This window comes from Diabrotica undecimpunctata, chromosome 6 (genome assembly GCF_040954645.1).
Source record: "Diabrotica undecimpunctata isolate CICGRU chromosome 6, icDiaUnde3, whole genome shotgun sequence".
Classification (NCBI taxonomy): domain Eukaryota; kingdom Metazoa; phylum Arthropoda; class Insecta; order Coleoptera; family Chrysomelidae; genus Diabrotica; species Diabrotica undecimpunctata.
In genome coordinates this window covers 22,519,350-22,545,499 of record NC_092808.1, presented here as the reverse complement: position 1 = coordinate 22,545,499, position 26,150 = coordinate 22,519,350, and the positions used below count along the sequence as shown (strand labels likewise).

Below are 26,150 nucleotides of genomic sequence, written 5' to 3'. Positions count from 1 at the left end.
TCATTTCAATTCTGTCTACACTGGAATATACAGTATTTGTCCTCCTTCTAATATCTTCATTCCTGATATGATTTTTTTTTGGATACATCACACGCGCATTAGAAAATCCATTTCTACTACTTCTATTATTTTTTTTTATCTTTTTTCGTGATCTGCCAAACTTCTGCCCCATAAGTCATAATACGCTCTACCAAGGTTCGATAGATTGTCAATTTCGTTTCTTGTCTAATATCATTAGACCATAGTAGAGAGTTTAGAATGTTTACCGCTTTTTTTCCCTGCTGCGTTCTGTTTTCGATATCTCTTTTGGTAGTGCCTTCTTTAGATATTATAGATCCGAGATGTTTATATTCATTACATGTTTTTGTGTTTCTAATTTCTAACTTTGGATCTTCTTCATCATCTCCTGTTTTAAGATACTCTGTCTTTGACATATTCATATTGGGGCCCCATTTTTCATATTCTTTCTTTAGTTTTCCAAACATGTTGTCCATGTCTTCCTCATCATTCGCTATGACTACCTGATCATCTGCAAAAAATAAAGTTGTTAGACATTTACCATCACTTATGTCTATTCCCATTCCGGATACTTGTTTCCTCCACTGCTCTAGCGATGATTGAATATATATTTTAAATAAGGTTAGAGATAGACAACATCCTTGTTTAAGCCCCTTTGTTATTGGAAATGATTCATTTATAAATATAAAGTTTCCTTCTTTAACGACACTTCTTGCATTTTTGTATATATTTGCGATAGCATCCACATACTCTCTACTGAGACCTACTTTCGTCAATGTTTGAAACAGTTTTTTCAAAGGTACCGTATCATATGCCTTCTCTAAATCTACAAACAATAGGTGGGTAGATAGGTTCCTTGCCTTCCGTTTTTCGATTCCTTGCTGCAGAACGAATATACCATCAGTGCACGATCTTCCTGCACGAAATCCATTTTGTTCTTCTATGTCTTCATATTCTGATCTTCTATTTCTTTTATGATTTGACCATACAACCTCCCCACTGAGCTGATAACAGTTATTCCCCTATAATTAGAGCATTTGCGTTTATCCCCTTTCTTGAATATTGAGCTGAGGTATCCAACATTCCAATCATCAGGTATATTTTGTCCTTTTAAACATTTGTTAAATAGTTGAACCAACATCTCATGTAATATTTTTGGTCCATACTTCACCTTCCACGCTTGCCCAACTCTTGTTCCACCCATATACCTATCCACCTCTGCACATCTATGATCCCACATCTAATTTTTTACTTTTCACTACTTCTCTTTTTACATCTCGATTTAATTTTTTATATATGTTGTGATCTTCCTCCTTTTTCATTGACTGTCTAATTACTATTATAAAAATATAAAAGTTTAAAAATTTCTACCCTCACAGCAGAAGTGACGTTATGGGCCTAGAAAATAATTTATCTGTCAATTGATCAGGCAGAATAAACATGATATATAATCTAATCTGAATCATCTATGTCATCTTCCGATTCATCAGTAGTATCTTCGCCTAGATCCACAACAACTGGTTCCATGGTAATTTCAATGAAGTTATCAAGGTTCCACATATTCTGCTCTTTCACTACACTCTCTATACGTGTTACCAACGACTGTGAGGTCACCTATTAAGCAAATTTTTTACATTATTTAATTTGAAAGTATCATTGTTCCTTTCTACTTTATTTTTTATTTGAGCCCATATAAGTTCTATCGGGTTTAACTCACAGTGGTATGGCGGTAATTGAACTACAATTACGCATGGTTCTTGGGCCATTTCATCTACATTTTTAATATATTTATCTTTTAAGAACAGATCCTTTTTCGATTTTTAACAGAATATCTGAAAACAATTTTTCAAAATGATCTGCATCCATTTCCTCATGGTAATCTCAAGTCTTTTTAGAAACAAATGTATTTAAACCTTCTTCAACAAATCCAAAGTCGCTACCAATACGGCTAACAATAAGGAGTTTTCATTAGATTGAAGAGAAGAAGCAATTTTTTTTATAGTTGGCGTTCCTTTTTGAAACAAAATTTATTTACTGCACAACTGGCTTGTTTGGTTGTATCATCCAATTTTATTTGTTTCCTTCCTCTTGTCTCAACCTTCAAAGTATTGTTATCGTTTGTTACGATCTGTTTTTTAATTACTCTGTACAGACTAGCGTCAGAAACTTTTGTCAAAATACTACACAGTGTAACTCCATCGTTTACATTCATATTTTGTTCTCTGGCTCGAAGTCCTTCCAACACATTTTCGATCATAGTCAGATTCATCCTCATCTATTTCCTAACAGGGATTACACAAAAAATTTTTATGACTTCCTTACAAATCAAGTTTTCACATTTTGGCTTTCAGTACTTGCTTTCAGTTTTTCGGTTCTTCCTTAGAGGTACATTTATTAGATTCTCGTTCCATTTCTAGAGGCTCTACTTCATCTAGAATTCCCAAATGGTCCCTTGATTCTTGTCGCGGTTCCATTTTACTAAACGATTCAAATTAAAAATTACAATGGCTTCCTAACCTGACAATCATATTTTAATGATATACCTTAAACTTACCCAAATATTAAACACAAACATAAAAGTTACTTTGAAATTACAAAAACGTGATCGCACGCGCAGTGAGGAGTACCCTCACCTAAAGAGGGCTGTTAGTTCAATCAAGTATCACAGCATAGTATACTGACCGCCTGAAATAATCTGAAACTTTATTATCTCCTCTTATAAATGGTGCTAAACGCATTCCTTGATGGTCAAGGTTATCGTATTAGCTAAGATAATGTCATTGCTTATAAATATGGTGAGGGATTCCCTTATAGCGCGTGTAACGGCGGGTTAACTGCAATTTTAGCTAAATAAAAATTGTATGTGTTGGTGAACTGCCTGTAGTATAACATAAATTATTTTCCCCCAGGTTTATGATATGGTTAAGTAATTTTATGATCCCACAATTGGTTCTGATATAAATCTAATCAAATTATCATTATGACAGTTGATCTTTTAAAATGTATTCGTTTCTTACATAATTCATTTTGATTTAACTTCAAACCCGATATTTTGAACCTACCCAAATCACATTTAGAATATTTTAAAAGTCTATTGAACAAGAACAGTCCCATTTATGTTATTATATGTAGTCCAATTATTAGCATGATTACAGTTATGCTTAACATTTTAAATAATCGTTAGATAAAGATAATTTAGACAATTATTTTTTTAAGTGGGATTTCTGCACATCGTATTTTATTGACTACAGTGTTCTTCCATGTTAGCTATATTTTAATAGTTTCTTGTGTGGTAACAGTTTATGTCTATTTCTGAAGTATGTTTAATTAGTGTGTCCACACATATTTGTTTTATTCTACCCATATGTCTTTGCAAATGCTTACAATCATTGTGTTAGATTAAACTAACAATGTAATATTGTAGTTGGTCAAAATATGCAATATCTATGTTTGTTCCTAAAATATTTAGCAGAGAGTAATTTGTGTTTTGTAAAATAATTTATTAAGGTTTACATGTTGAAAGCCATTTTGATAAAAAATTTGCTGTTCAGTTATGTACTTATTTTCTAATTCTTAGCAGTTTTAACACTGTATGAGTAATCAATTCAGTCCCTATTGGTAATATTTTTTTCATATTTTCTTTTAATATTTAAACGAAAACTCATAGTCAATCTACTTAGTCATCCAAGAACCTTGACGAAGGGGCTCTTCATACTCTGTTGTGGTAGCCATCCTGTGAGGTGAACACGACCAGGTAAGAGCGGTTCTATTCCGAGTATCAGGCAATATCCAGGTTTTATTAGCCTTTTCTTGGCACGCGGGGACCTTCCGGGAGTGACTATCTAGTTCCTTATGGGAGAAGAATGGACCAGAATAAAACAAACAAAAGACCGCTAAATCCCGAACAAAGCAACGCTAGCCATCTGGAAATTATGCAACTGAATTTGTTAGAGATCATATTACTGAAGATGAAAAAGATCTGACAAAACCGCGATGAGGGTTAGCAAAGATCGAAAAAGTTCAGCAGACAACTATAAATGGAAAATGTTTCAATTACTTCTTGAGGTAAGGAGACTGTACTGTCAACTGAATTTATTGTTTTGAAGGCCGTAGACGACCTATTTTGTTAGAGAATATTTGGTCACACGAAACCATATTAGCCTAGATGTGTTTTATAGTTTTAAAGATTCGGTTAATTTTTTTAAATTTCCTTTCGGATAGGTGAGTAAAACTCTACAACTGTTTGTAAAAGATTTTTATGCGGTTTTTGTTATTATTGGATCTACTTTTTCACCAAGTTCCTTTATGGAGTATTTCGTGCTACTTGTTCATTTGTGAAAGTTCGTGATGACTGTAACGAACAATTGTAATATCAATTTCTTGGAGAAATACAAAAGATAGAACATTTTCTGGGAAGTAGACTACAAAGTATATCATCCAAAGCAGGTAGCATCCAAAGTTGAACATATTCCTCTCCTAATTTCTAATTATGGATCGGTAATTCCCGAGGTCTCATGTAGCGCCCTTTTTGTATAATAAAATGGTAAGTGCACTGTGCCATCTTGTAGGTGTTTCACATTGGTGCAAACATAAGTTGAACAGTTGCTTTATATTCTCTAATAGGTTGTCATCTTCGATCTTTGTGGCTTCCGCAATGATTCCTTGGTTGACTAATCATTTTCCTGAATTTTTTAACTTTTCTGTTAGATGCTCATCATGGTTGACTTCTATATAATTCTGTATAGAAATCTTCTACTACCCTTAGTAATTCATCTCTGTTGATGATATTTCCACCTTTATCTTCTTAGAACTTAATTATCTTCAATCGTTTTTTAGATTTATTTACTTTTATATATTTGGTTGTCCATTCTAATGGATTTTTGTATATTACCTATTTGATTACCTATTTGAAATGCAAACTGCAGAAAAGCAATTCCATAGTTAGGTGACTTTGACCTATTCTTTCTTGTGTAGGTCAGTTACACAAAGACTTACAGTTTTAATTTGGCTTGATGCTCCTTGGATTGAATGCTGCTAACAACTCAATCGATTGGCTGCTAATAGCTGGATCGACTGTCTGGATGCTAATGCTGGTAACAACTGGATCGATTGGCTGGTAATAGCTGGATCGAGTGTCTGGATCTAGTCTCTTTTCCACCGGGTTTAGTGTCTGGTCTGGGTCTTAGTGTAGGTGATTAGAGCGGACTGTAGTTTTAAGTCACTATGTGGCTTCTCTTTTCTTCACTGAGAGGTTTACCACAAATGATGTTTTTCTTTTTGCTCGAATGACTGTGTATAAATTCTCATTCGCTCATCAAGCTCTCTCACTCACTCACCTCATTCACTCACCTCACTTACTCATTCACCTCAATTACTCATTCCCACTCACTCTCTCACTCATCTATCTCACTCATTTACCTCACTCACTCACTCATAAATGTTTATAACTCCAACAGTTTTGCTCTGATCACTCCGAAATTTTAACTGGATACTCTTGAAGAGTTATACTATCGAATAAAAAATAAAAAAACGCAAAATAAAATCCTACCCCCCCTTAAATAAAATAAAGATCTTGTGATTATAAATGAACAAGATTTGAGAAGGATTGATGGATTCGACCGTTACTTGATGGAAATTCATTTTATGTAACAATAAAACACTGAAAACTTTGTTTTCAAAACTTCCACAAATTTTTATTTTAAATTCTTATCACTACAGCTGTTTCGGCTGATTGCCTTTCTCAAGTGATCTGTTTTGGCATGGGTTTACACTTTATAGTCTCTAATGAAATAACTCCTCAGTTCTCCCCTCCTCAACTTATTTCATTAGAGACTATAAAGTGTAAACCCATGCCAAAACAGATCACTTGAGAAAGGCAATCAGCCGAAACAGCTGTAGTGATAAGAATTTAAAATAAAAATTTGTGGAAGTTTTGAAAACAAAGTTTTCAGTGTTTTATTGTTACATTTGAGAAGGAATTTGGGAATCATATCGGAACCTGCAGCAAATGAATGATTATTTCACGAAGTTAATATATATGCCATCATAAATTTCAGAATTTTTAAAAAAGTATTTTGTGAAGAGATACGTTAGCTTTAAGACTATGTTGATTTACTATCTGGCAATGTACACCCTGTAGGATTAGAGACATTAGCATAGCTATCATCAAAAAATCTACTATATCTTCAGTATTATCCCCAGAATGATAGATTGTCCAGGTACATTTAATTTGTTACAGTACTCGATTTTCTTTTATCATTTATATATCTATAAATATGCTGGATTCTCTCTTAGATTATTACGAGACTATTAGTAATATTAATATGATTTGAATGACTTTTTTGAGATTCAATTTTACATTTAGATCTAATATTAGAAAATAGTTGCTAATCAATATCAGATTTCGTTTATAAATTTTTTTTTATGACGAATTTAAAAAAAAAAATTAAATCTTAAATTGGAAGAAAATAATTTGGGATAATTAGAAATTTTTATCATTTTTTTAGAGACAAATAATTTCCATTTCTAAAATCAAAGTAGCCCTTCTTAAATTCTAGTTTAGGCCTGATAAGTTCTTCTTTCTTCTTCCTTCTTGTATGTAGGCTTTAAAGCCTGTTTCTTCTTCAACATTAGCCTAATAAATTGTTTAAATTGTCGCACCATCTTTTTCTTGGTCTGTCAATATTTCTTCGTCCATTTAGTGACTTATCTCGTGCTATTAGTACTATCCTATCCTCAGCCATTCTACTAATGTGTTCATTCCACTCCTGTTTCCGTTTTTTCACCCATCCATTTATGTCTTCTATATTGCATGCTCTTCTTATTTTTTCGCTTCTCTCCCTATCCAACAGACTTTTCCCTGATATTCTTCTGAGTATTTTCATCTCTGTTGTTTCTAGTAGTCGTCCCGTTTTAGATGTGTCAGGTCTTGTCTCCGCCGTGTATGTTAATATAGGTCTAATTGCTGCTTTATAGATTCTTGTTTTTGTGTCCTGTCTTAGGTGTTTGTTCTTCCAGATTGTGTCATTAAGAGATCCCGCCGCTTTACTCGCTTTTAAGCTTTGTTGTCGTACTTCTTCTTCAATGTCTCCGTAACTAGTTGTATCTATTCCCAGATATCTAAACCTTGCTTCCTGCTTTATTATCTTCCCATCAATTTCGATTTTACATCGTAGTGGGTATTTAGATGTTGTCATACATTTGGTTTTTTTCTGCTGATATTATCATATTGTATTTCTTCGCTGTTGTATTGAAGATGTGTGTTAATCTGGCCTAATCAGTACTTGTATATGCTAAGTGAATATTATGCACAGTCATTAAACAGTCAAAATTTCAGATATTTTGTAAAAAGCAATTTTAAATATCTACCATTATTATTAGGGTGCACTTTTGATACAGGTTGAGAAAACAGTAGTATTCACAAATGTATCATAGCACTCAAGTTTTTAGAACGCTATTTGAAAATTGTTGATAAATATTATTTGCTGATTCACAGTGGTCAATATAGCTTTCTGATGGTGACCTGGGTGACAAATCAACTGCTTCAAAATATGTAGTATGTATTAATTATTCCATATAACCTCAACATATTGTATGTTGTATATTATTGACTGGTGGTGATAAAATCTAGATTATTAGAGACTGTTCAGTAATTAACTCGTCTCCTCCCCCTTCTTGTAACTTGTGGCTTCATTTTAATCACAGCGATGAATGGTATACCCATGAAATTTAATTTCTTGCTAAGGGAACTGATTCTATAATTACAAAAATGTCGTAGGAACAATTTAATACTGATAGCTCCAACTCATTAAATATTGTCCTTAATCCCCCCATGTTATGGAAATATGCTGTTAGTGACTTTCCCACATTACCCATTATAGTAGTTCATCTGTTATCACGATTTTGTATCTCGGCTAGAAGCTCTATCATTAAGTTGGTTTTGGTTACACAGGATATTCTCTTATTTTTCTTCAAAGATCTTCAATTTACAGATAACTGATTGTAAGTCTAATTTGTTTTTTTTTTAACTCCAAACCAAATGTTTTTAAATGTTTCTCAGTAACCCATACAGAAAAATATTAATGTTCTGCTTTTCAGTACAATTATCCGAACTTCGCTTAATCATAAACATTTATCAATAGAACGAAATGTTAGCATATACTGCTATCACATGATACACTATTATCTTCGTCACTTATGTCTACAAAATAGGTAAACAAATGGACATTTTTAATAGTTTTAAAAATGCAACATTTAAAAATGATTATCAAAAATATAGCAAAAATGAAAATTGGCTTCCCTTAAATTACTTAGTGTATCATCAAATATTTGTTAAAAGATTTTAGGCTACGTCCGCACTGACAGGTGGCTTGCTTAGCGCCTATTTATAGAGTGTAGAGTCTAGCGAGTCACCTAGCGAGTAACGAAGTGAAATCAACTTAATAAAATATAACCGACCTACCGATGGCACATTCGCTAGTCAAGCCAAGCATGCAGTGCGGTCGGTTGCGAATATTCTATAACGTTCGTTTCACTTTGCTACTCGGTAAGTGACTTGCTACACTCTAGGCGCTAAGCAAGTCACCTGTCAGTGTGGACATAGCTTTAGAAAATTTCGGATGATTTTATTTTAACCTATATCAAGAACAATTAATTAATAAAATAATATTCGATCTTGTAATCCTTTCTTAACTTTTTTTAACAATTTTTCTTATAACTTGAATAATGCTTTACAGTATATAAAACAAAATGTATTTATATATGTTTTATATTTTTACAGCTCCACTTTTAGAAAATACCATCCAAGACAAACCTCAAAAGGAAGATTACAGAAGTGTTCAACTATTAGGTCTAATTTTAGAACTTCTTTCGTTCTGTGTTGAACATCATACCTACCACATAAAAAACTGTATACTAAACAAAGATCTACTTCGCCGTATACTAGTTCTAATGAAATCAAGACACAAGTTTCTTGTACTGTGTGCTTTAAGATTTATGCGTAAGTTAATAGCGCTTAAGGATGAATTTTATAATCGTTACATCATAAAGGGTAACCTCTTTGCACCAGTAGTTGATGCTTTTGTTAGAAATAATGGCCGATACAACCTACTGGACTCTGCTATTATCGAAATGTTTGAGTTTATCAAGGTAGAAGATATTAAGACGCTGTGCTCGCATGTGGTGGAAAATTATGCGAAATGTCTAGATGACATTTGCTATGTACAGACTTTTAAATCTCTAAAGTTGCGCTACGATCAACACCAAGACAAACTGAAAGATAGGGACCGAAATAGTTTAGATGGGTGAGTAAAATATTGTTTCGTATATATATATTTTTATTTAAATAAATTCTACTTTTAACTATTACCAATCTTAATAATAAGTAAATTACATGTTAATTTTTCAGTGATAACATGTAGGAAATCTCTCCATTGAGATATATCCTTTAATAATATAATTATCAGCCGATGGTAATAATGTACTGGCTATTTAAAGCTGTCTATTAGGTCTGTTAAAAATGTTTCAAATGGCGTATTTCATCGTTTATATTGAACATATGCACTAGAACATTAAAGTGTGCACTAGTTTTGTTTTTTGTTTATTTTAACTCCTGTTCGTTCTTCTATATTGCACTTTATTATTGGTTGTGAGATACAATACCTGGTTACCTCAAAGAATGTGACCTAGATGGAACATTTTTCAATCTTTCATGAAAGTTCTTAATACTATTAGTTCTTTGTAAAACGTAATCGTTTGATCATTATTCAACCCATAGTGTTTGTAGAATTCTTCTGTAAATCCACATTTCTAGGGCCTCTAGCCAATTTATCATGGTTACTTTCAAGAGTCCAGATTTTAGTACCATACAAAAGCGTTAACCACATGCAACATTTTTCCATCCTCTATTGTAGCTTCAGATTGTTGTTATTACAGAAGAGATTTCGTTTTAATGAAGATTGAACTTAAGATATTCTTATGGAGGTTCATTTGCTTCGTAAAAAAATTTCCCAAATATTAAAAAAAATTACTCTTTCAATTGGTTATTCATAGAGGTATTTATTTAAATCAGACTGTAAATTTCGGCTAAATATAAAATTGTTCTTATTCACATTTATATTCAATCCCATTTTCCTTTCTAATTCGCTTACTCAGTTCAGCAGATGTTCGAGGTCTTGAAGATTATCGCATAAAATTACAGTGTCATCTGCATACCAGATAATATTGATAAATTTCCTGTTTACTTGAATGTCACAAACTTATTATCCTATAGCTTCTACATCTAGCAGTGGAATTTCACTGTAGTTATTACAGTTGGTTACATCTCCTTTTTTTAATATTAAAATTAATATTGTCAGCATCTTTTCCTCTTCCCTCTTCAAGTTCTGAACCTCCCTCCTCGTTTAAAAAAGTTTAATAACTTTTAAATCATCTCAATAAGTCATTGTCTTGGTTTTCAACCACCATTTAAATCAGGGATGTTCCTATTCAATATATTTTCGGATTTAGAAATATCTCATCGCTTGTATCTATTGTGAATGCTGTTGCTATTAGTTTGTTTGCTTTAATTTTCTTTTCGTACAATATATCATTTCCATATGGGTTATAGTTTTTTTTGGTTCCTCGAGTTCTGTCTTCAAATTGTTGTTTTCCTTCTTTAGATACCTCATTTCTTCTCGAAACTCCTTGTTATTTATTCATATTTGCTTCATTTGATTTAATAGTTTTTTTTAGCAAACTATTCGTGAATTCCTCAACCCTAACTGGTGATTTGCTTACATCTACAGGTTTTTGTATTGGATGCTGAATCATTTTGGAAGGTTTAAAGCATTCCCTTTACGTTATCTTTAGGGGGTTCGTCCTCATAAATCAGAAGCTAGTGCCTAACCAATCTCAGGATAGCTGCGCTATAACTGATACTAACTGTTATTTTGTTTTGAGCTTGATTTTCTAATTAATTTATAATTAAATTCACAACTAATTATGGTGGCCTATTTAATAAGCCAATGTCAGTGGCTATGTTATGGTCTTAACAAGCCAGAGAGCCCAGGTTCGATGCCGGCACAGACATCAGAAAGTGCTTCATGCACCTAAGTCGTCTGTTCCGATCGTTAACTCATGTTAGGGATGCTGTCGCGACCTGATAACCCTAACTTTTTGACTAAGTCAGAAGGTTACACGAACTTTACTTTAGTTGGCAAATTGAAAATTCACTGTACCAGTGGTAATTTCGATAAAATTGTTTAGTGTTTATGATTTAAACACCACGTTGTCACACCCAGAGTTTATATATAAAGTATATGAATATAAAATTCTGTTTATAATTTACAAGCTTTAATTTAACAAGTTTTAGCCATTCTGTACATTACCTAATGCTGTGTTTGTTTCCAGTGTACCCTCCATATTGCGAAATACTCGTTACCGCAGGGACCAAAGACAAATGGACGAAGAAGAAGAGATGTGGTTCAATGATGACGATGATTTCGAAGATAGTGAGACAGTTCTTCCAGCCTCCAACGATAAGTTAGCCAAGAAAATAGATTCTGATTTAGATAGTATTGGAAAAATAATAGAAAAGAAACCACAAACAGAGGTGAACGGTCCGAAGATGAATCATAATTCGTCGCCGAAGGCAACTGTCCATAATAACAACACGAGTCCCCCAGGACAAACAACGGCAAGTCCTATAGCTACAAGTGACACCAAGACACAATTGATCAAAAGGGTAAGTTGTTACTTTCCTTTTTTTAACTGACGGCTGATAGGTTTTGGACTTTCCTTTTGTTTTAAAATTATTATTGGGATTTAAGACTTTAGTTTTTCCTCAAATATGTTATTTTATTGCCTCAGTATAATCCGTTTGGGTCACTTCATGTGGCACATGCAGAAGATAGATAAATATAAGGAAACGAAATGTTTGTATGGAAGTACAAACATATTTAGGAGGGACAAGATGCACATACATGTACATTGTAATTTATGAACGGCATCAGAAAAGATGAAAAACTATCTACTCTCGAATAAAAAAAAGGTTAAATGGGAAAGATACTATAAAGAATGTATGCAAGACAGCCAATCAAGGATCAGGGCTAAGAAGAAATAGACCATATAAGTTCAAGAAGAACAAGAAGTACACTAAACAGGCAATACATTTAAATCTTGGAAATTATTTATTTATTTATTTCTTCAAAAATTGAATATCCTAACCAAAACAAAAATACTAAAACTAAATATTAAATAATGATCAACTAATTATTAAATAATATTAAAGTAAATTGAATTAAAATATATTAAATTTTCCTGAAAATCTTATTAAAATGAAATGGAATAAAATATTCCAAGTTAAAGGTCACTCATCTTCGTTCCCTAACAGTGTCAGTCAGAGTGCATAAATCTTACGGATTTAAGTATACCTTAAGGTCATCAGCAAATAGCAAACATTGACAAACCTTTAATACTCCAGAAATATCATTAATAAATAAGTTCAAGAGAAGAGGAACCACATGTGAACCGGAAGTCCATTTCTAAATTTAATAGTCGAAGTCAGATTTTCCCTTTTGTTCTCGAGCACGCAACTCTGTCAAAACGGTTGTAAACTGTTCCCGTTGAAGTTTTGTTTTATCATAACATATTTTTATGCCATCCTCAATGCGATTGCGCTTATTAATTGCGTTTTTGACTCAATTGAGATGTTTCTTCTTCAGGTACCATCTCCGCTACGGAGGTTGTCAATCATCATAGCTATTTTAATTTTTGAGGTAGTAGCTCTAAAAAGTTTTTTTGAGCTGCATCCAAACCATTCTCTCAGGTTCTTGAGCCTTGAAATTCGTCTTCTTCCGATGCTTCTTCTGCCATCTATCTTTCCTTGCATTATGAGTCGCAGGATGCCATACTTCTCGCCCCGCATCACATGTCCGAGATACTGTAGCTTTCTTTCTTTAATTGTAAGTTCAACTTCCTTCTCTTTACCTATTCTTCTCAATACTTCATTATTCGTAACTCTATCTACCCAGGAAACCCTCATAATTCTTCTATAGGTCCACATTTCAAAGGCGTTAAGTCGTCTCATTGTGTCTAGATTTAACGTCCATGATTCCACTCCATAGTATAGTACACTGTATACGTAACATTTTGTTAGGCGTACTTTAAGAGCTAATGTTAAATCTTTGCCACATAGGACCTTTTTCATTTTTATAAAATTAGAACGTGCTTTTTTGATTCTGACTTTGATTTCTGCAGTCATTCATTATTTTCTGTTATAAGTGTTCCTAGGTAAGTGTACTTTTTTACTTTTTCGATCTGCTGGCCTTCTACTGTCAAGATGTTTGGTCACCACCTTTATTGACCTGTTTTTGCCTTCAGATGCCTGCTCCACTTGTAATATCTTTACCACGTCTTTGTGGGCAATACCAATATTATTAAAGATGGGAGTAATTGTGCTGTTTTCACCATTTATTCCTTATTGAATGATACTACTAGCTGATTCCGGGATGCCAGACACTCATGAAATTATTAGCACATTCAGCATGATCTTCATCTTAATGCAATAATGTTTCGACATTATGTCGTTGTACCAGGAACACACTGCTGCTGCGGTTGCTCAACTGTGTCTAGCTTCTCCTTTAAGGACTTGATTTACTCCTCTAGTTGAATGAACTTGTTAGTTAAAACAGGTATTTTTTAAAACAAGGACAGCACCCATCATTCGCAGAAGAACAAATTATAAATAAATAATTGAACCAAATTTCTCCTCCAAATGGAAAACAACACGGCAGCTATCACATCTAGGAGCTTTCACAATTTGATCATCATTGATTACTTTTAAACATTTTTTACAAGATTTCATTTTCACAATATTATAACCTCAAAAATTTTGGTTCAGAAAAAACGAAGTCTGAACCTTCACTTTTTTGTGGGAAAATAGTTACTATTAATCATTTTATTTATTTAGGAAAATTTAATAATTTATTTAGGGAAATTTATTAAAATGAAAAAGACAGAAAAAGATTTGATTTCACGTACAAAGCGTCTATGTATCTGTTGATACGTATTTCGACTTAATAAGTCTCATCAGGACAGTTATTCATAGCAGAACGGCTATGAATAACTGTTCTGATGAGACTTATTAAGTCGAAATACGTATCAACAGATACATAGACGCTTTGTACCTGAAATCAAATTTTTTCTGTCTTTTTCATTTTATTCGGATCTACTCTGTATGAGTACAAGAAACAAATTCGTTAAAGATTTCTGCTTAGTTGAGAAGACATATCGTGGAATGCAAATTTGAGATTCCCCATGTCTCTATTAACATCTTTATCAACGTCTGGCTATGCCTTGCAATTTTTAGAAGGCTCCAGATTAAAGCAGAAATCTGAATTTGTTTCGAAACTATCTTACCGGAAATTTATTAATTTATTTAGGGAAATTTATTAATTTATTTGGGGAAATTTAATAATTTATTGATTTATTTAGGGAAATTAATCACAAGCATAACAAACACATGTGATCAATTTTGGGGTTAATGAAACTAAATGAATGGAAAATAGGATTTTTAAAATTAATCCATAAAAAGGGAGATTTTAGAATATGTGATAACTACAGGAGCATTACAGTAACACCAATATTTAACAAGTTGTATGCAAAAGTTATAAAAGAAATAATTGAAAGTGAGTATAAACAACCAAAGCAGAAGAACAATATTGGTTCAAATCAGGATGATCATGTGTTGATATGTATTCACTTTAAAACGAATAATTTAAAAGAAAGTAAATACGGAAACAGGTCTCTATATAACATTATTAAAGACCTACAGAAAAGACATATGCACAGTTTCAATCCAACATGAAGTATTCAACCTTTCAAATTCTTTTCATTCATTTAATTAATTTTTCTGTATATTGGCGACATTGGTGTAGTTGCCATACATTCACAAATTTGATCTATGTACATGGTTATTAATCCACAATCAACATTTTTAGGGTTTAGTAGATTACGAGGGCGGTGATTCGGACGAAGAAGATGAGGAGGGTGAGGTGACGAAAAGGCCGAGACTTTCATAGTCGAGTCCACAATCTGCAGGTAAGTGCGTTACATACAGACTTTGGTAACGCGCGGCAAAGTGTGATCTCATAGTGAATGTGTGTGTAAAACACGAACGGTCAATTATTTAAACGCAACCAGTCAGTGGCAAATTGCAGCTGTCAAAACGTGACATTTGTTGTGTTATCCATATCCTCCGAGTTGTTCTTTTCTATTGTAGAAAATACAATTTTTAAGGAGACACTTAATTTATGTACGCTGTGTGAGGACAGGAAAGATATATATGTTGTCCTTTGTTTTCTAGAAGACAATTTGTAAAGGCACAACTTTTTTAACTTCCGATTGTATAAAAAGGGGCATTTGATTGTTACATTTCGCAATATATCAAATGTATCTGTAATTTATTACTGAAGAAAGCAGAACAAGAGATTTAATTCCATGTATATGAATTTTTAGAGTTTTTTAACAGATAACAGTCTATTTATATATGAAAATATATTTAAAAAAATATTATTCTGTCTCTTAAATTAATTCAAATTAGTGAAAAGTACACATGAAATGCGGTTGTAAATAATTTTATGATATATGCTTAGAAAAACTCTTTAAGAGATTGAATAATCCTAGTAGGCATGTCTTATCCTGACCATTTTTATTTCAATTATTAACATCACTTCGTGATTTCTATGAAATCTTTGCGCATCCCCAGCTTTAGGTTTTAATAATGGTATTGGCAAAGAAATTGTAAATATCTATTGAACAATTAAGTAATCACTGAATTCAAAGTACATCGACTGGCATTTTGATAATGACATTTAAAGTAAAGTCTATTATTAATTAGAAATATATTGATGTTGCATTTTTAAATACGTTTTTGTGTTTCATTCTTTTTCAAAGAATTATTTATCTTTAATAATCCTTTACACTGACATGGTGCACACGATGCAAAAGTAGAGTAACCTCATTATTATAGTCCTTTCGCTCAGCGAAAATAGGAAAATTTTGACAGATTCATTGTTGGAAACATATGACACAAAAATTCCTTCTTCTTCAAGTGCCCTGTCCGCTGCGATCATGGTAATTCTGATCTTGTTTACGGCACTTTTGAATAATTCGACCATAGTGAGCTTGAGAATTACTTCCACAGATTTTGGAGTCACAAGTGTCTTGTCCTGTCTCACTATTAATAGCTCAAATAAACTTGCTGCTACAGTTTACTTAATTGAAAAGAGAAAAATAATCATGACTAATGGGAGTGTATAATCATTGGTTTGTAAATACTAATATATAAACGTAACATTTTTATTCTGTTAATAAACTGCATGTACATATTTTTTGCTATGTAAATAATATGCTATGAGCGTGTTGCTTGTTTGCATCCTAATTTCCAGCCATTCGGTCAAAATTTAACCAACCTAGCAAAAATAATTTAATAAATTTACTAAACAGTTCGGACTGTAATCAACGAACCGAGTATATATGTATGCCAAAGGAAATTTTTTAAATTTTTCCCCTCTGAAATGGAAATCGAAACGTCAAAATAAACATATTTTCAATTAAACTTATGGTTAATTATCATTACAAATAGTAAATAATGTTAAAATTCTGAGTAAATGCTTCCGAACAATATTAAAGAGTAAATAATCTTTTTTCGTTAATCTTTTAGGCTAGTTTCAATATTAGTGGGCCCTTTCACTCAACCTAAGAGGTCTGTTGTGGCTCATCTCTAGGTTAAATTTGTTTTTTCACCCCAGCCTTTTTAACAAAGTCTATTATGGTCTTTGGTGTCACATGGTGTTCGATTTGATAATGCCCAAAGGTACTGGACCTTATCCTGTCCAACCCTGGGCAGTTACACAGAAGGTGTTCTACCGTCTCGTCATCAGACTGCCAGAATCTGCAATTTATATTTTCCGTCAGTCCGATTTTGTTCTTATGTCCCTTGAAGCGACAGTATCCTGTTAGGAGACCTACGATAATTCGCAAATCATTCGTCTAGTAGATCATTCATATCTAGTAGATCTTTGGATCTCTTCTTCGAAGGTTTATGTATAAAAGCCTTCGAATATTGTCCGATATTGTTCTTTTGGTTGTGCTTCCTGCTATGCCAACGAAAGGTTTTGGGTCATGAATGTTTCTTTTGCCCCTCCCCTGGCAAATAGGTGTGCTTTTTCGTTCCCTTCAATACAAATATGTCCAGGCCCCCAAAGTAAACTTTGTTGCGTTTTTTGGAGTCAACGCAGTCTGTTATAGTCAATTAGATTCAATTCCAGTGCCTTTAATGACGAATGACTATGTGATATAATTTTTATAGATTTTTCTCTACAGTTCCTCTTTATTAGCTGTATATTCTAATTATTCTTACCGTTTCTGCTGTATCTGCTACTATTTATATATTTATATCTTTAGTTATCAAACATTCAGATTTGTCATCTTCTTAGGGTGCCTCTCGGTTCCGAACGTTAGCGATAATTCTGGCTATGATGACTTTGTTGGTTGCTATACGAAATAGCTGTGTTGAGGTCTTTTTATACCATGCTCTCAGGTTAGCAAGCCAGGATATTCTTCGTCCTGGGGCCCTTTTTCCTTCAATTTTACCTTGCAAAATGCATTGAAGTAGCTCGTATCTGCCTTGATTTCCCATTATATGTCCCAAGTACTGCAGCTTACGGCTCTTCACGATGTTGACCAAATCCGCAGTTGTGTTCATCCTCCGCATTACTTCTTCATTGGTGACTTTGTCCATGGTATCTTCAGGATCCTTCTGTTATATTCCAATACATACATTTTTCTGGCTGTGAGTAGAGGATTTATAGTTGATCTATTTTGTCGAAAGCCTTCTTGCTCTTATTGAATTTTTATGCATTTCTCATTAATCTTATCCTTGTTAACAGTTTAAGAGTTGTGTTGAGTAAGGTGATTGTACAATAATCGGTAGGGGTTTTACTATTTCCTTTTTTATGTATTCGTATTATAATGCTGGTCTTTTACTTGTATGGTAGATGCTTGCTATTTTAAGTTTCTTGAAATGGTACCTCTGTGTTTTTAATCATCGTTTCTCCAGCGTATTTTAACAATTCATCAAACAATTCAGTTTGGTATATCATCGGGTTTAAATTTAGGTACTAGTTTTAAATAATCTTTGTTACCTTCATTACCCTGTATGTGGACATTTTGAGAGGACATAGAATAGTAATCTTTGAATTTCCAATCATCTATTCAGATGGGGTTTCCTCAATCACCTCTCTATAGCATGATGAGGAAGATAGTAGGATGATTACCTCGGTTTTCCTTAGCCTTGATTTCTCTCCGTATACTTTAGTAAAAGGCTTTTCAAAATTTTCTTTAGGTTGCATTTCATTTGCTACCATTTCCAACTCAGGGTGATTTTTAATTATCTCTCCAGATTTGATCCTGATATCCTTTCGCCCTGCTTCCTGCCGTGTTTATCCGCCTTTTGTATGCTACCTTCACCTCCTCTATCTATATATGTAAAGGAGGGAGGTCAAGTATGACCTCCATGGAGGCGGTTAAACCCTAAAGAAAAAATCTAACGGATTAAGGTCCGGAGAACTAGCAGGCCACCTTATGAATCCTCTACGTCCAATCCATCGATTTGCAAAATTTGCATTCAAAAACTTGATAATAGTGGGAATTTGATCAACCGATAATAGTGGGAAACTTAATAAACCGTTGATAATAGTGGGAATGCGTCCTTGTTGAAACCAAAATTTTGTGGTAACTGGGCATTCTGTTTATTATGTACAGGAATAATTTGGTTATTTAGAAAATATAAATACTTGTCACCAGTCAAGTTTCTGTCAATAAAAAATGGGTCTATAAGCTTGTTTTGGACAATTTCTATCCAAAGGTTTAGCTTTTTTACACGATCGCCATAGCCGATCATCCTTTTTCACTTAAATGAACCATTTTTATTCACAACTTATTACTGTGAATTGGTTTGTCAACAGTTACATACAGTCCATATAATTTACTTACCGTTGCACTTATCATTGACAGTCATTATTGTTGTTGTCGTTGTCATTATCATTGACAGAGATCGAAGTTGACATAGCTGCCAAAGTATAAAAAAATCCTGAATCCATTTTAAAACAATATAATCTTTCCGGCGGTTTGCTGCTTCTTTGGACGCTTTTGGGCGGTTTTCTCTGGGTGCTGTCTACTCAGATGACTACCGATTTTATTCCGGAGTGAAGTGATATCCATGTTTCATCTGTTGTAGCATACCAATGAAAAAACTCACGACTTATTTTAATTAGACATGTCCAAACGGCGCTGAGATTCATCAATTCGTTGTTATTTTTGCTCTACTGTGAGAAAAAGTAGCACCCATTTAGAAACAAGCTTTCTCATACCCAAAACCCATGTATAATAGTCAAAATGCTACCCTTTGATAATTTTCGAGTGTCAGCTATCTCTTGCAACTTCACGCTGCGGATTCCCATAATAATTTTCTGCATTTTTTCGATGTTTTCGGGAATAACCGCATCATTTGGTCTTCCCGAGCGCTCAGTATCATTGGTGTCGGTACGTCCGCATTTGGATTTAGCAAGCCGTCGTTTAATGATTGTAATCAATGGAGCAGAGTCCCGGTAACACTTTTTGAGTCATTGTTCAGTTTGGATGCTATGTTTTTTTTCATAGGTATCGCTAGGAGTTATTGTCCCGGACAAACTGCGTTTCCGTCTGACATGTCGTCCTGGTCTTTTATTAGATTATCTTACTCCCTCATTCGCCTCTTTGATAGTTTCTTTCTGATATTTATAAAAACCACGAACTGATACCCTTATAAATTTCATAACAACAGACAGTAGCGTTAACAGTTTGGTCTAATACTCATAGATAAGGAGATGGTATATTTGAATTTAATGTTAGTGTAAAGGATCAATATTCGAAATGAAAGACAGAAAATATTAGTACTTTAATATTTTTCTAATTAAAACATAGTTACATACAATGATAAAGCAGATATTTAAGTACCCATTCCTTTTTATATATACTGTATATTAACCTTTTTCCAATGACATTTTTTCCCGTGAAATTATGTAGATATTAATACATATGACAGGGTTTCAAAAAGGTTTGGACAATTTTTTTATCAAAACAATCGTATTAATATTGTGTATAATATGGTAATATGGTATAATATGTAAAAAATGTCACATATCGGCTACATAGAGTAAATTTTAATGTACTTCTATACTGAAGAGCTCATTTAATGAGCAATAACGTCTGAAACAAAAACTTAATAGTGTATTGTTACAGTATTTATAAATAATCAAGGTTTTGTTGATCAATATTTTTATTCCGTTAATAAAATATACATAATCGAAATATAATTGAATCAAAATTGTTGTACTTAGTTGTGTGGTGGTTGGTACGAGGATTAGTGCTAACAAAACTGCAGAGTGATGACGAATTCTGATTCAGCGTCGAAGGGAACTAAAAGAAAGTAACAAAATCGGAATTTTCACTTTCCGTTCAAGATATATTAAAAACATACATAGGTGTCTCTAAAATGGTGAATAGGTCGAAAAGACGTTTATATTATCTCCCTCTATTAGTATCTGGGTGTGTTTTCGCTGTCTAGCAACTCATATATAGATATGTGCAAGTACTGCAAATACATCGTGTCCTTTATACAGGTCTCCACAATTGTCCCCTTTTTAATATCTATTATGTGAATCTATTATTATGAAACTGGCTAATTACAATTATGTAGAAAGTTCAACTGGTTTGTCGGTTGCTGAGATTAAAAATATATCGACTAACTAGAATTATATCGTTCTCTTCTTCTTCGCCGGCCATATCAGAATTATCCAACGTTGGCGATCACCATTGCGAAGGCTTCTCGATCTTCTGCAATATGGAATAATGGTCCTGCATTTGATATCTGAGTCCATTCACGAATGTTTTTTAACCAAGAAACTTTCTTCCTACACCTCTACGGCCCTTAATTTTGGCTTTAAGGATCAGTTGTAATATTTTATATCGACTTCCCCTTACTATATGTCCCAGATAAGACATTTTTCGATGTTTAACAGTCTTTAGCAGTTCTCTATCTTTGTTGACGCTCCTTAGTACTTCTTCATTAGTTTTCCTTGCTGTCCAAGGTATCTTCAGCATTCGTCTATGAACCCACATTTTCAATGCTTCAATTTTGTTCATGATATCGTTCTCTAAACAGATAAATATACAGTGATGTCTACGAAGTGGATATACTGTTCTTGTCTTGTACGCAGAACAAATTCTTAAGTGTCTGAGCAAAGGTAAAGTCGTGAACAAATTTAACTTTTTATGACGCAGTGGCGTTTCAAAAAGAATTTTGTAACAATATAATCTGACATTTAAAATTTATGTTCTGAAAATGGTTAAGGATATGGTTTTCAGACGTTTAAAACTAGCTTCCTTTTTGCGAAAAAAACCAAGTTTTTAATACACTCCAAGTTTATTATTTATTTATTAATTTCATTATTAAAATGTCAAAACTATTATCCACAAAAAGAACAGAATCAATAAATATTTTGCCTTCTTAAGAATAACGTCCAGATGTTTCTAATTGACATTAAAAGGGTACAAAGGATATATACAAATTGTTCATAACTCTGAGGTTCTAAGCATTGTGAAATTAAAATAGACTAAGTTATATCTAGCAGTAGATAGCATTTAGTATCGAATATATATAGTCTAAAAATGTGTAGTGTCATTGGAGTGCTTAGAGTTGTTCAATACTTCGTACTGTATCTGATTTTTGGCGCGTGGTTTTCGAAAAGTTTGACAAGTAACAAAGTGAAAATTATCTACATGGAATTTTTTTATTTATGTTTACTATAAAAAAGATAATACGGTACAAATATGTGTAATATTTATTGTCTTTATTATAGATGATATATTTGTAGCATACATTTAAATGAGAACGTTCCTGGATAAGAAAATTGGCGAAAAACTCACTCCGGTGTTTAGTACGTACATCTATGCGTTTATTCTGTACACCTATTCTTTGTTTTGAATGTAATTCTCTACAAAGATCTTTTTATTCTCTTCATTTTCTGAGTTGACGTATTTTTCTTAGCATTAGCTGGTTTAATTAGCTGTTTGATCATTTCCATTGTCTATGTTTCTTTACAGGACAGCACAGAATCGATCCGGTCAGATAAAAGCAGTACTAGCTCCTTGTTTAGCTGGACTATCTGCAATATCGTTACTGAAATATGTAATCTTCTTTTTAAATGCCTTTTCTCCTAAGAACATACCAGTCACATGTTCTTACCTTGTCCGCAACGGACCTAAATACTGACTCCTTACCACTGGCAGAGGTTCTTAAACCAGGAGCACGTTTCCTTTCTCTTTCCCTAAATAATTACATCTAGTAATTTATATTTAGGATTTCTCATCACGTGCAATTTTTTTATGGTATAAGACTGTAGTGTAGAAGTATATTGCTAGTCTAGTGTTAAGGCCATTGCAATCGATTCTTTCATATGTTTTTGATCCATCAATATAATAGGTCAGGGTATCTAAACATTTTGCTTTGAGCAATTTCATTTTGGGTTAATTCCCACTCGTTCATGAACATTTAGTGAAAGTTCGAAATCCTTTTTTTGCAGCATAACGTCTGTGGAATCTTTAAAATCCTTAAACTTCATATGTTCAGTCACCCATTCGCTCCACATTTGAAAATTCATTTCTTAATATCAATTATTCAAAAAGTATGTACAGCATAGTTGAAACTTTTATTCTTAGAAAGTCATATTTATGGGTAATCTCAATTGGTATGAAGAACTATGGATCCAGTTTTCCCACTGACAATTGTATACGCAAAATAATGAGTACGGTGAATACAACTTCAATTTATGATCACCCAAAACGACTTTGTAAACACTCTTTTTGTTTTTCGAGACAACTGCCGAATTTGGGAGACCAGAACGTTTAGTATTATGTATTTGTGTCTGTACGATCGAGTTTAAGTCATGTCATTTAATCGTTGTTTCCTACGGATCAAAAGGAGTCTGAATGACAGTTATCAAACCGTTGCTTTGGTTTTATAGTATTTCTTTCATCAAGTAACTTTTCCATTTCTTTGTTTTGAAAATTACCCGTAAGTAGTGTCATTAAATCCACTGTAGTGTGTAAATTAGTGCACTACGTGTGTAAAACATGTTGACAGATGTCATTTGAAGGTTGGTACTTACCTTCAAAAGTCATTGTGTTATTAGTGGCGCCATCTTCAAGCCAGGGCAGGGATTAATATAATGTACATAGCATTAAATTTTAATAGGTACTAGGGATCCTACATCCATTTATGAAAACTTCTATTTAAAATTAATTCTTTTTTATCAAGTTTCTTTACTTTTTATCTTACTATATTCTTATTGTTATTATTTTATATTATTCCAAATGTGTTTATTTTGTACATATCTCCTGGGGGCATACTTTATATATAATGTTATCTTGTCATTCTTTTTGTATTTCACTATGCTATATCTTATTTTTACTGTTAAATTCAATTGACGTATATCAATCAGTATGAAGTATAAAATTTAGACTAAAATATTTAATTTCCACCTTTCATTTTGTAATTATTGTGATTAATATATCTTTTATTTCGATTTTGTCCTCTATTTATTTGTGTACTGGATATTTAGCACAATTTTTAAATTGAACTTAAACAATATTTTCATGGTTGTATAAGTCTAAATTAAAATGTATAGTGTAATTGAACAATATAAAAGATGTTATTGAGGTCTCGTGTTATTTATTTTAGATGCTTAAACATATATGGTATTTTTTTAATTTGTGGAATTTGGGCGTATTTATTTATTTTCTATTTTTCAAAACTGAATTTACAAAATCAAAATACAAAAAAGTGTATTTATTTTGCTCACAGGTTTATCACAGTTCGTTCCAGTATATATATATATATATATATATATATATATATATATATATATATATATATATATATATATATATATGTATATATATATATATAGTTTGAATACAGTATTTTAATTGTTCGGTAGTCATAGCATGTTTGTGACGATGGAAACTAGCTTGTTAGGAACTTCGGACCGCCGTGATGTTGACCTTTTTAACGTTTTATCCGAAGAAAAACTTAACATATCGTCGGCTTAGCATGAAAACCACGTATCTACAAAAACAAGATTTTACAAGAGACAAAAAAACTTTCTCGTTTATTTACATTTATAGTATTTTAACTTTTTTAGTGCTTAAACTCAATAAATAATGGTTATAGTTTATACTATTACAACAATATTTAAGTAAAATAAACCGTTTCGTTTAATTTGCAGTTACGAGTTTTTCATTTGTAAATTATCTATCATAAGTGGTACTTACGAGCTTCTCATTTTTGTCGACAGTATGTTCCAGGTAAAATAGTAAAAAATTTAGTACAAAAAAAGATAAAGATTTATACTTTATTTCCTAAAAATAATAATACATATTAAAAAGATACTTAAAGAAATGAATTTGACTTCTAAAATACAAAAATAACTTAATTTATTTGCTGTTCTTCTTTTCACTCAAATATGGCAATTGGTCATAAAATGGATGAATATCCCTTGGCAAGACTGTTTTTAGTTCCTGTAAATGTTTATATTTTGTTCGCGTTATTGGAAGTGGCTTCGAATAAAGTTGTTCTATAGTATCGGTCTCAGAAGGCTTTTTTAAAATTCGCCGAGGTAGTTCTCTGTATTCCTCATTAAAATCTAACTTTACCTGAATTTCACCATCTGGACTATATTTGATACATTTTATATCAGTAACCAAGGGGTCCCCTGCCTTAGACCCTGGCCTTAATGATGACAGGTAATTTAAACTGCTAAATTTTTTAAAAAAAGTAAAATCTAACGTTTCAACATAGTAGGGTTTAGGATTTGTTCTAGCTCTTTTGCAAGCTTCCGTATATGCACAAGGTGAATAAATATCCCTATTTTTTAATGCACATTCAATTTTGGCGTGCATGGAGTCAACCTCCATTTGGGTATGGCCTTTAGTCAGGTACTTTTGATAAATTGTTATTCCCGTTTTTACAGAAACTAACATTTGAGTATTAGCCATAACACAATTCCTATTTTGATATGTGCATCCATCCGAGTACAGAATTATTCTTCTGCAACTACTTTTGTCCACTTTGTTTATAATAAAATTATAAAGGATTGTGGCAAATTCGTCTGCTGTAACACCTCCTTGTGTTTCGTCCCAAAGAAAATTATAGCCGTCTGAAGATTTCAGGTCGTAAATACAAAAATTGTGTACTTTTAACTTGGTTTTATAATATAGCGCAGAAGCCTGCAAGACAGGACATAACAAGACAGCCTGAAGATCCATTGTCACTACCATGGTATTTTCAGATTTTTCTGTTTTATCCGTCTGTTTTTCTTGACGGGCTGTATCCTTATCTTTTAAATGTTTGGTGTAAACTTCCTCTGAAATATTTCCAACTTTAAAAGAGCAGCATGTGTCACACTGGTCTTTTTTCGGAGAGAATAATGAAAGATTTTCTTCTTCAAACATAACTGAAAAAGTGCAAATGGAAGCAATAGATCGAATGTTATTTGATTCACAGTAACTTTTGTATTCCCTGTGTAATGCAGCTTTAGATTGCCAGAAAGGTTCTAAATACAATTTGGTAGAAGATTTTCGGCAATAATGCGATTCCAGTTTGGGTAAACTTTTTAAAAACTCTTTAACTGATTCTCTTGTTGTGGAATTGTTTGCTTTCTTTCTAGATTCAGTTCGGTTATTTGTAGCTGTTGTTTGAAACTTTTTCCAATTAGTTACGGTCCACTCGCCCATGGAAGTAGTGTTTAGAAACATCTTCTTGCATACTTGCAGTCGTGCCGAATGTATAGAAGAGTTTAGAAAATATTGCAGGCTATCCTTGCGACGAAATGAGATTTCAGGTTCAACTGTTCTTCTTTTCACCTGAGTGACTTCTACCATAGTCTGTATGAACACTTTTCTTTGGTCCCACGACAAACTCCAGAAATGTTTGAAAATTTCTCTTCTCGAAGTTTCATTAAACTTTCTACATTTTAGTTTAGCGGTCTCTT

The 26,150-nt window shown here is 32.8% G+C and overlaps 1 protein-coding gene across 3 annotated transcripts in view; it reads left to right on the top strand.

Annotated features, from left to right (window-relative positions):
* The window catches only part of flfl (serine/threonine-protein phosphatase 4 regulatory subunit 3 flfl), a 40,257-nt gene that overhangs the window by 7,117 nt on the left and 6,990 nt on the right, over positions 1-26,150 (top strand). For 2 of the 3 annotated variants that reach the window (XM_072534433.1, XM_072534432.1), the window contains exons 4-6: positions 8,798-9,320; positions 11,407-11,740; positions 14,997-15,096. In XM_072534433.1, coding sequence (XP_072390534.1) covers positions 8,798-9,320; positions 11,407-11,740; positions 14,997-15,077 — 938 coding nt within the window. In that variant the 3' untranslated portion in view covers positions 15,078-15,096. Of the gene's footprint in view, positions 1-8,797; positions 9,321-11,406; positions 11,741-14,996; positions 18,220-18,315; positions 23,685-26,150 lie in introns of those variants that run through there. The other variant, XR_011951192.1, reaches the window with a different exon arrangement.